The sequence below is a fragment of the Patella vulgata genome, chromosome 2 (assembly GCF_932274485.2).
Source record: "Patella vulgata chromosome 2, xgPatVulg1.2, whole genome shotgun sequence".
Classification (NCBI taxonomy): Eukaryota; Metazoa; Mollusca; class Gastropoda; family Patellidae; genus Patella; species Patella vulgata.
In genome coordinates this window covers 1,900,634-1,911,953 of record NC_065880.2, presented here as the reverse complement: position 1 = coordinate 1,911,953, position 11,320 = coordinate 1,900,634, and the positions used below count along the sequence as shown (strand labels likewise).

At 36.4% G+C, this 11,320-nt stretch overlaps 1 protein-coding gene across 1 annotated transcript; it reads right to left on the bottom strand.

Annotated features, from left to right (window-relative positions):
- Window positions 1–1,275: 1,275 nt before the first annotated feature.
- LOC130010684 (glutathione S-transferase 3-like) lies at window positions 1,276–11,220 on the bottom strand. The gene is made up of 6 exons (XM_056098492.1): window positions 11,075–11,220; window positions 8,642–8,693; window positions 8,007–8,139; window positions 6,416–6,548; window positions 2,717–2,851; window positions 1,276–1,534 (listed from the first exon to the last, which is right to left on the bottom strand). Exons 1-6 carry the CDS (start codon window positions 11,156–11,158, stop codon window positions 1,415–1,417), a joined length of 657 nt encoding a protein of 218 aa, XP_055954467.1. The 5' UTR covers window positions 11,159–11,220; the 3' UTR covers window positions 1,276–1,414.
- Window positions 11,221–11,320: the final 100 nt, after the last annotated feature.

The following is an 11,320-nucleotide window of genomic DNA, read 5'->3' as shown; positions in this document are numbered from 1 at the left end:
ATAGTAAGTTGATATGAAAATCCCGTTTAGATTAGAAGTTTTATAACGATAGTTGTAATGTTCTGGTTATTTTTAAGATGAAAAATTGTAACTTTAGGCTAAAAAATGTCCTTGGAAATCCTTGTATTTGACGTATATTTATTCTTGAATATCCTTGAAAAAATGTTTGACGAAGCCGCGGGAACCCTGTTTTAATAGATAGGCTTTATTATTATTGTAAATAAATATATATATAGAAAGGCCTAAAATTGTTTTTGTATCCTTCAATGTGGAATCATTCTGATTAAAATACACATCGAGTTTCGTTTAGTTTTATTATACTTTCGATGTCCTCCACAACATGAAGATCTAACCAGTTGTAGTGGAAGGTTGTGTCAGAGGTCATACGAGTGGATTTTGACCCTATGACATCTGACATTTGATTAACCAATCAGCCTTAATGTTTCTCACGCCAAGAACTTGTGACAGACCATTTCATTGGCTAATCCCTCACATCAACCAGAATTAGGGTTATATAACAACTCTTTCCAGATCCTTGTGTGGTAAAGACAAGTAAAACAAAATTTTGAACTATAAAAAACAAAACGAAATAGGATCTGTTTTTTAATCAGATCATCATTAAATAGGGTTTATTGTTGAGCTGTTTTCCATTATTTGGGCTGTTGGTGGCTGAATGGTTTAATGCGTTCACTTTAAGTCATAAGGTTTGTCATTAGGTCAAGTGGTGGGTTTCGATTTCCTCCATGTAACCATGTGCTTGAGGTACTTGTCCGGGGATGAGGGTGTGCATGTGGTGCTGACAAGGTAAGTGTGCCTGGTGGTATAGGTTGAAATGAGGCCAATTCATGTATACATGAAGGTGACGGTAAAACCACAAGGAATAAACCCACTATTATATGTTGGAAAGCTGTTCTTATCTCTAAGCCATTGCATTTATATAAGCCAGGTAACCTTCCAGTTAGAGTTCAAAGTGAGTCTGAGTGTGAAATAGCTTTATTTAACGTCCGCTTACACAGAAGTGATAATGCAGACAAGGGACATCTCGCTGACCAATCAAAAGGTTTGAGTTCTTCTTACAAAGTCGCTAATTGGCTACTAGAAATAGTAAACTGACTGCCAATTTAGTCCTTGGGGGGTACTCGATTGAACGTTCCGGAATTGAATTCTCTCAATCCCAAAAATAGTGACAATCATGTGAAAAGGTGGATTACGGGCTACAACGCATGCGTCGACTGAATAAGTAAATATCTCAACCAACCATGCAGCCGAAACACATTCTGGATTTAGGTGTTAATTTATTTACTTGTCTGGAAAAATGTGTTTAATTGGAATACATATATATATATATTGTGTTTAGATACATTTTAAAATTCTAATATCATTATAAAATGTCGATTGTACATTGTTCAATTTACTACCAATTTAAAACTCTTCTAACTGTATCCACGTAGGCCTGATCATTTTTAGGTTTTCTGTGTGGTCCGACCAGGAATGATGCTATCTTTTCATCTGAAGTAATATTTTTATAAAACGACTGAAATAGAAAAATAATGTTTAAAAATCTTGGTTGAGCCAAACTGAGCTTGATCAATGGAGACTTGACCACCATACAAATACTTAGCAATCTGATTAAAACACAGATCCTATTTCGTTTCGTTTTTTATAGTTCAAAATATCATTTTACTTGTCTTTACTACACTAGGATCTGGAAGTGTTGTTATATAACTTCCGTTCTGGTTGGTGTGAGGGATTAGCCAATGAAACGGTCTGTTACGGTGAGTTTGTGGCGTGAGGTGCATGGAACCCACTAGAAACACCAACGCTTATTGGTTAATCAAATGTTTGATGTCATAGGGTCAAAAGTCGCTCGTATGACACCTGAAGTCAGATCTTCATTTAGTGTAGGTCATCGAAAGAATAAAAACGAAACGAAATATAGATCTGTATTTTAAACAGATTGGGTTTGTCCCACCAGACAACAGCAGCAGACCAAAATTCTAATATACTATGCAAACCATTTTTATCCTGGAAACACCGAATTTCTACGCAGTGATCAGCAGCGAATATTCGCTACACCGCAACAATCACAGAGAGGGATGACATCGATGCGGGTTAATTAGCTCGCAATATAACTTTTTTCCTTCTGCAAATAAAATTCTAGATCATTTTTTTTATGTTATTAGAACAAAGGCTGTGACATCACATGTAGCTTTTACGTCCACTTCCACAAAGGATGATATCGTAGAAAAGATCACATGAAATGAAATGAAATGGGGTTTAACGTCCTACTGTTCTGCTCCTATACTGGGCTAATGAAGACGGGCATACGCCATACAGTGTGCTATGAGGGAAATTTTGCCCGGGCAGCGGCACTATCGCTTACTCTTATATCGAATTCCAACTGCCAGGGGATCATTTACGTGCATTCCAATATATACAAGGGACCTCGGTGTTTCGTTTCATCCGAAGGACTAGACAGCTGTCCTTGTCAGGCCCTCCGTCCTGCATCACTGACAAGGGGGAACCACGCCGGAAAATCTGGATGAACTTTCTCGGTCAATGCAGGGATCGAACAACTGACCTCCAGGCTACAAGATCACATGAAGAAGGCATTTGAATTTATAAATGTCAGCCATCTTAAACGGAGTTATAAGACGGCTTTCGCAATACCTCTGTGAAACACATTGGAATTTCTAATGATTTTAAACGACCTCACCTGTAGTTGTGGATATCCAGTTAAGACTTGATCACCCAGATATTCAACAAGTATGAGTAGCGGCTCTATTAAACCAAGGTCAGCTAGGGTCAAACTTTTACCAACAAGATAACCACTTCCGGTCTCTTCCAGAACCTACAGCAAGTATTTCAAAGATTAAAACAGAACCAAATCTCTGTACATAACAGATAATAAAACAATAATCATAGCAGTTGTCCCCCGGAAGTTGCGGCGATTTATCTCCCCTAGTATTGGTTGTATTCTGCCATTTGGACACAGATCACCAAATATTCCTACGCCGTCACCCACGAAACAAGGGCCAAAGCTATTTTTAGTCTTCCTCTCCCTTTTCCTTTTTCCCCCTTTTGCATGGCAATTTTTGTTGACTTTTTGGTGTAGAATTGAGGAAAAGGGTTTGAAAATACATTTTCTGCCAGGTTTTGGTGAATATTCATAATTTTGATGCGGAAGGATACAAGAGTTGAGAGGTTGGTTACGTTGAAATGTAGGGCCTGAAATTGCATGTTTACTTGTCTCTACTTCCAGCTTGTGTATCTCAAGTTTTTCATGAAGAACCTCATACGTGCTTTTGGGCAAGTGGTTGCCACATGTTGCTCCATCTGTGGTAGAAAGCGTTCTACCCAACGAAAATTTGGGAAAAAGTTAGAGCCGGTCTAAGATACGAGAATTAACATTGGAGTCAATGGGAAATCTTTAGTGATCTGTGTCCTGTCTGTGTGTGATAAGGCTGTCACTGATATGCCTTAATTTTGAAAATATGAAGATTAAATTCTCAGAAAATATGAATAAAATAGTTTGGCTACAGAAAAACTAAAAAAAGTTAATTAAAAAAAAAAAATCAAAGTTCTGAAGAAAAATTGTGATTTTACTGCAAATTTCTCAATTTTCAATTTTTATTGAATTTTTAACAGTAAGTAAAATATTCTAATGCCCAATGTTGGCTTATTCAGTCTCAGAAAGCACAGATAAAATGAACAGTATTGAAATTTCACCAAATTTTGTCTAAAAATCAGGAATATTCACAAAAAATCTTGAGATTCCCCCCATTTGGATGTAGAAATTAATATTTTCATGACTACTAAAATGAGTCAAAATGTCTAAAAATGCCCATATTTTCTTTGCTAATATAACTTAGATGGGATCTACATGTTTGTCAGGTTTAGAAATAGCTCCAGCTTTCCTACAGAAAATTGAAAATTGGTAACACTGAGTTAATAATGTACAGCAGATGGGTTTGTACAAAATGTTCAAAACAGGGGTTGGCTCAATTTTGCCACTATTTTACCCAGAATAAGCATTTTTTTCTTCTTTGAAACATTAAATTCTTGCATTTCCTTCATGTAGGAAGCAATATCCCAGCCTTTCTAGACATTTTTTACTCCATCATTCTGTTTAGAGAGGCAATAAATGCCCCACCCCACCCTTTTCTATTAATGTGTTTTGAGGGATTTAAATGCACCTGTGTTGACATGTAAATGATCTTAATTGGAATTTGTGGTTGAATTACAGCTAAGAATGTTATTTTTCACCCAAAAATATTTTTTTTGTGCATTTCAAGGATTTCTAACCCTTATTTGTTCAGAGTCAAACGTAGAACCCTGAGGCATTTCAGGCCAATGAGACCAGACCCAGATATAAAACTGGTGTAGATGTGTAAATGTCAGTTTAATGTTCAATATTTTCTTATCAAAATCCAGCATTTGTGGTGTTTGCTGCATTTATGTTGCCTATAAAACAATAAAATGTTAATTTTTCTCCTTTTCAGGCCTCTTTTTATGTTGTCAAGTCTGTCATGACTACTTTTTTGACTTCATTTTTTCAGGAAATTAATGTAAAGTTCCAGACATCTTGCTTCAGCACAAGGATTGCAATACAAATTTGTAACATGCCTCTGAGGTTTGAGATGTTGGAAACATTGAAATATTCCCAAATTTGTGAAAATTGTGTATTCTGTGACCCTTCTGTTAGAGAGGGGTGATCATAGACCAAATATGGCATTTTTTTCATTCATCAAGGCCTATTTTTAACCATAATTCATATTTATTGCACCTATTTTAGTTTATATGTGCATATGTTAGCCAGGGATGGTAAAACATAGCTGTTAGACAGATTCCTTTGGTAATGTAAGTTCTGCAACCATAGATTAGATTAATTCAATCAGTGGCATGTTCAGGGGGTAGGCATACATGTTTCAGTATAGATCTCTAATATTACAATCATTGCAACTGGTTTGCATTTTTTCTGTTTGCATATTGTCCACAGATTCTAAAAATATATTTCTTGTCCGTCCGGATATTTAAAAAAGTGGAAAATTATTGGTATTTTGAGAGATGCTACATGTAAATTTTGTACATTTTTCATCACATGGCAGTAAAAAATTATATTCTTGAAAAAAATTCCAAATTATGAGTGTTTTGTATGTAGTTTCTTTGTTACTTGTCTAATTTTTTCACAGAACTCAGATACTGCCTTTAATAAGAAAGATTTTTAAATTTTAGCACAAAAGGCCTATGGACCTGAGATGCACCAGTGTACATAAAGCAGCATGTGTACTTAAAGGGCCATCATTTTTACAGTTATTCTTTGATTTTGATTTTCTTTCACCGGCATGTTGCCAGAACACATGGGAAGGAAATAAAAAAGGCCTTTTGGTGATCCCTGAAGTTTCACCCCTATATAGGACACAGATCACCAAATATTCCTACGCCGTCACCCACGAAACAAGGGCCAAAGCTATTTTTAGTCTTCCTCTCCCTTTTCCTTTTTCCCCCTTTTGCATGGCAATTTTTGTTGACTTTTTGGTGTAGAATTGAGGAAAAGGGTTTGAAAATACATTTTCTGCCAGGTTTTGGTGAATATTCATAATTTTGATGCGGAAGGATACAAGAGTTGAGAGGTTGGTTACGTTGAAATGTAGGGCCTGAAATTGCATGTTTACTTGTCTCTACTTCCAGCTTGTGTATCTCAAGTTTTTCATGAAGAACCTCATACGTGCTTTTGGGCAAGTGGTTGCCACATGTTGCTCCATCTGTGGTAGAAAGCGTTCTACCCAACGAAAATTTGGGAAAAAGTTAGAGCCGGTCTAAGATACGAGAATTAACATTGGAGTCAATGGGAAATCTTTAGTGATCTGTGTCCATTTAAAGGTAGAACATAAAAATGAAATGAAATGAAATGGGGTTTAACGTCCTACCGTTCTGCTGCTAAACTGGGCTAATGAAAACGGACATACCCCATGTAGTGTGCTATGGGGGGGGGGAATTTTCCCGGGTAGCGGCACTATGGCCTACTCTTATATCGAATTCCAACAGCCGAGGGATCTTTTACGTGCACGGTAATGCATACCCGGGACCTCTGAACGACTAGACAGCTGTCCTTGTCAGGCCCTCCGTCCTGCACGGCTGTCCTTGTCAGGCCCTCCGTCCTGCACGGCTGACACGGTAGAACCATTTTCCTGAAGCAACGACTGCCAGTTTTACAAATGTACGTAGTTAAAGTGATATCAAGCCTTCTATTGAAGATGTCAGTCGTGAAGGCCTTGATAAGATGTACGGACTTAAAGCAAGATCAATCCTTCTATTGAAGATGTCAGTCGTGAAGGCCTTGATAAGATGTACGGACTTAAAGCAAGATCAATCCTTCTATTGAAGATGCGACAGAACATAAGAAGAAAACTACCTTATTAAAAACAGGCAAATATCTAGGTAATAGTTTTTCTTTTGCTTCTTTTAAAACATCTTCTTCTGGTCTAAAGATCATGCCTAAGAGAGGTCCACAAAAATCTCTTGTTCCCTCGAATAATTCATCTATCCTGGAATAAGAATGACCATTATTAGATATTCAGTGTTTCGAGAATGGTTTATCTTTAATCCAATAACATCTCCACAGACAGAAATGTCAAATATTTCATCAATTCTCAACAATTTTTATGAAGCACCCATGAAAATGACATCAAGTTCAATCATAAGCGTATGGGGGAAAAACCTGATACAGACCACGTAAAAGCCCCCCCCCCCCTGCCAAAAAAAATAGACGAAAATTTGGAAAGTTTGACGGTCGCAAACACAAATCGTGAGAACGTAGCATAAAGACGGTTGTATTAACATCTTCTATTTCTATGTAACACCTCACTGGTTTCCACGAATAAAATGAATAGTCAGACCTTTTATGCTCCTCAACGCCGTCACATGTGTAAAAATCAAATAGATATTTGAGTAACGTCCTTGTTGAATAAGTGTGTCAATAATAATATATAATATAAAGAAGACCGTGTGTGAAATTGTATACGTATACATGTATAACATCAACGATAAATAATTCATTATTTATACATTTGGATTATGACGTGAATTTAAATTTTGTAATAACCAGAAGCCCTTTATGAAGGGTGTTTCACTGGTATACTCTTAAAAATATAAACTACAAATATCAGATTAATTTATACATAAAAATGGTCTCGTGATGCATAGACGTACGGGCTCGATGAATTTTTGAAAATTTAGCTGCCGCAAACCCGTTTTTCTGCTATTCAGTCCGTGAATACAGCAATTTCAATGTGGTCCGATATAGCGAACCTTAAGTGACTTGCCCGAATCCCAAATCCCAAACAACCAATCGCGGGGTATGGGGATTCGCGCTCCGCGATAAAATTTTGAAAATTTAACCGCCGCAACTGCGTTTTTCTACTATTTTAACCCGTAAATTAAGCAACTTCAAAATTTCCCATTGGTTTGCAAGTGAAACCCCAACTATCCAATCAGACTGTTGCAGCTGCATTCACAAATAATAATCGATGTCCGAAAAATGTCAACCAAAGTAGGGTTGTTCCTGACAAAAGGCTTTAATCCATATAAAAATTCAATACAAATTCATGGTATTCAATTAAAAGAAAAGTAAAATTAGTGTTTTATTAGATTTCGGGCATTTTATTTTGCTAATTAGATGAAATAATATTTTTTGTTTTCACTTTACCCTTCTGCCCGAAAAGTCAGATTGCCCGAAACTTATGAGTACATCTCTGAGTTCTGTGAAGAAAAGAAGCCCGTGGACATTTAAGTATTAAGTAAAGTGATGTCAACATTAATATCGGCCCGTTATGTCCTTGTCCGTGTAGGTTAGATACTCCTCGCAGTGTTTAGACCTAATCCCACTCGGGTCATTCCTTCAGGAATATGAATAGGTTACGACTTTGGTAACCTTGGTAACCTACTCAGTATTTCATCTTCAAGGGATCTATTCATGTCTCAAATAAATTATGATATGTTTTTACCTGGTTGACTCGTCATTATTGTTACCATAGATACCACCACGTCTCGCTAAATATCGTAAAATAGCACCAGATTGAACGATACGTTTGCCATCAATTTCTAACAATGGAACTTGTTGAAATAACAAATCACCATCTGTAATTATAGAAAAACAATTCACCTAATATTCTACCTTTCTACACCAGGGGGCGTTGGATGGCCGAATGGTTAGCACGTGCGCGCTGTATCATACGGTCTGTCATTGAGACAACTTGCCAGGTTTCGATTCCACGGTTGTACGCGACAAGGAGTAGGGTCGCCTATCCAACCACGTGGGTTTTCTCCGTGTCCTCCGGTTTCCCCCCACTGCTAAAGACCCCTACGCGTAAGCGAATTATTGAAATAATTTTGAACCATGTGTTAGTCCCGAAATGACCTAGTTTGTGTCGAGTGGACGTTAATCTCTCTCTCTCTCTCCCTCTCACCCCCTCTCTCTCACCCCCTCCCTCTATCTCTCCCTCTCCCTCTATCTCTCTCTCTCTCCTCTCTCTCTCCACCAACCTGGCTAATGGAGACAGGGCATACAGACTACTTTTATTTCGAATTCTAAGTGTCAAGGTTGAAAAGGTGAAAATATTGATAATACTTTGTAAATTACCTGATCTCAACTTCTCGATCTCAGATTTTTCTTTTAGATAAACTTCTTCAAACTAAAATATAAACTTAATTACATGTAGGTATTTTAAACAATAAATAATCAAAAAATAACACTTTACTCGCTCTGTTCTTGGCGCATATGATCGATGTATTATAGAGTCCATGATCAGTCCATGCTCACCCGTAATGTGTGTGTGTGAAAGAGAGAGAGAGAGAGAGAGAGAGAGAGAGAGAGGGGGGTATTGTGAGCATGGATATTATATTTTATAGGGGTGGGCAAAATAAAGGTAGGCCTACTCTTGGCTGTTTTATTCTAATTCATATAATATAATTCATTGTCACACTTTTGACTGATATGAATAACCTTAGATTTTAATCAGAGCAGTATGTTTCATGCCATCAAGTGGAGGCAGACCACCATTAAATTTCACCATCTTGGTACAAATTGTAGTTCGTCTATTTATAGCAATTCTCTCTCTGTCTCTTTTCTCCCCTTTTGCATGCCCATTTTTGTTGATTTTTTGGGGTCTAGAATGGACGATGAACAGGGTTTGAATTAACATTTTCTCCCAGGTTTTGGTAAATATTCATGATTTTGAGGAGGAAGGATAACGGGGTTATCAGGTTGGCTACGGTGATATGTACGGCAACTAGTTACATGTTTTTAGTATGCTTCTTCAAGTTTGTGTAACTCAAAATTTTGGTGGTCAACCTGACACAAATTTTAGTGCAAAGACATGACCATTTGTTCCTCTGTCTGTAGTGAAAAGCATTCTGCCCAACGAAAATTTGGGGAAAAGTTGGAGATGGGCAAAGAGGCCAGAATTAACATTGAAGTCAATGGGGAAATTAATGGTCGCCTGCCTCCTATATGTAAACAACCTGCCAGTGGATGAGAGGCCTAAATTTCATGAAATGATCCAAATTGTCAGAAAATGTGATATATTTATGACATTTTGATAATACGAAAAGTGAAATGATAAAATTTCAAAAATATTTGACAAATTTGTGAGGGTAATTTTTGATTTTAGTCCAAATTTTGTTATTTTCAGTGTTTATTTACTTTTTAAAATGAGTGGAAATTATTTTAATGTATAATTTTTACTTTTTCTGCGTCAAAAAGGTTAGACGGGAAGAATGTATCATAATTTCACTCAATTTTGCCTAAAAATCAAGTGATAAGTTGTCTAAAATTGTTCAGATTACCCCCAATTTTAATTATTCATCTGTTGTAAAATGAACCAAAATGTCTTGCATGTCTTTATTTTCATTGTTAAATAACTTGGCAAGGATCCATGTGTTTGTCAGATATTGAAAAAGTATCCATGTGTTTGTCAAAAATTTAAAAATTAAGACATTTAGTTTAATTATGTACTGTTGAGGTGTGTTAGGATTTTCAAAACAGGAGTGAACTGCATTTTGCTGCTGTGTTCCTCTGGCTTAACACAAGTTTAATCTTTTAAAACCTGAAATCTATGTGTTTGCAGGGAAATTTCTCTGTCTTCATTTCATTTAGAGCTCACCCTCCCCACCCCACCCCCTTTCTTGAACATATTTGGATATTCGATTGAACATATATTGACTCCAAAATAGCAGTAATTGGATTTCGTGCTTGAATTGTAACCGAGCATTTTATTTGGCACAAACAAATAGTTACATATAAGATTTCAAGGATTTTTAAGACTTTTTGTTTATGACCAAACATGTAATCCTATGACATTTCTTCCACACCCCAAAATGGATATGTTGTAGATGTGTCTTTTGCAACTTAATGTTGTACATTTTGGATGTAAATGTATTATTTGTTGTGATCTTTTAAAATATGGCACTTACAGAACAATAAAATATTAATTAATAACCTGTTCATACTCCTTTTATGCTGTGAATGATGTCAAAACTCCCTTTTTCCGCCTCATTTTGTCAGGAAATTGATGTAATGATTAAAACAACTTGCGTCCATAAAATATTTACACTATGTAATTTCAAGGATACCTCTGATTGTTAAAGAGTTTTAAATACTGAAATACATGCATTCCCATTAAAAAAAAATAAAATAAAATAAAATAGCGCTTTGTGACCCTTTTATTAGAGTAGCTGGTTATCACTAAATACGGCATTTGTTTTACATATTTTATCAATCCACATTTTAATATTACTATTCGTGTCTTGGGTATATATATTATATATCATTATTAATAAATCCAAGACGCAACCAAGGCTAAACACGACCTCGTTGGTTGATGCAAAAAGGTAAGACGCTAAATCCCATGTCATATAATAACTGTGGTCTGAATCCAGTGATATATTGATACATTGACAGTGAATGACATTGTTGATGTGTTGTTGGCGTGGCCTGTACGTGAAGTTTTGTAATGCCACTGTATATTATCAATTATCATGTATGTTAGATGTTATATACAATACTATACATTACCTCTATTCCAACATAAGTCAGTGCCAATCGGATTAACTCCGCCTTTCCTCGTCCATTGAAATATACCAACTTTACTCCAGACATTGTTCGTAACGTGTTCGTGTTATTTGACCTAATTTTACACAAGCGTTACTTCCCCTCTCATTTCACCAGCACCCGAGTTCACCTGCACGTTATGTTCAGGGGCGTACATAACAAATTTGTTTGTGGGGGAGGGGTGTTTAGCAAAAATGCTACAACTGATGC

Coding starts and splice junctions, on each gene's coding strand:
- LOC130010684 (XM_056098492.1), bottom strand. CDS start 11,158: ATGTCTGGAGTAAAGTTGGTATATTTCAATGGACGAGGAAAGGCGGAG. Junction 6,549..8,006: donor AATAATGACGAGTCAACCAG/GTAAAAACATAT, acceptor TTCTTATTCCAG/GATAGATGAATTATTCGAGG. Junction 1,535..2,716: donor CTGGATATCCACAACTACAG/GTGAGGTCGTTT, acceptor TTTCTATTTCAG/TCGTTTTATAAAAATATTAC.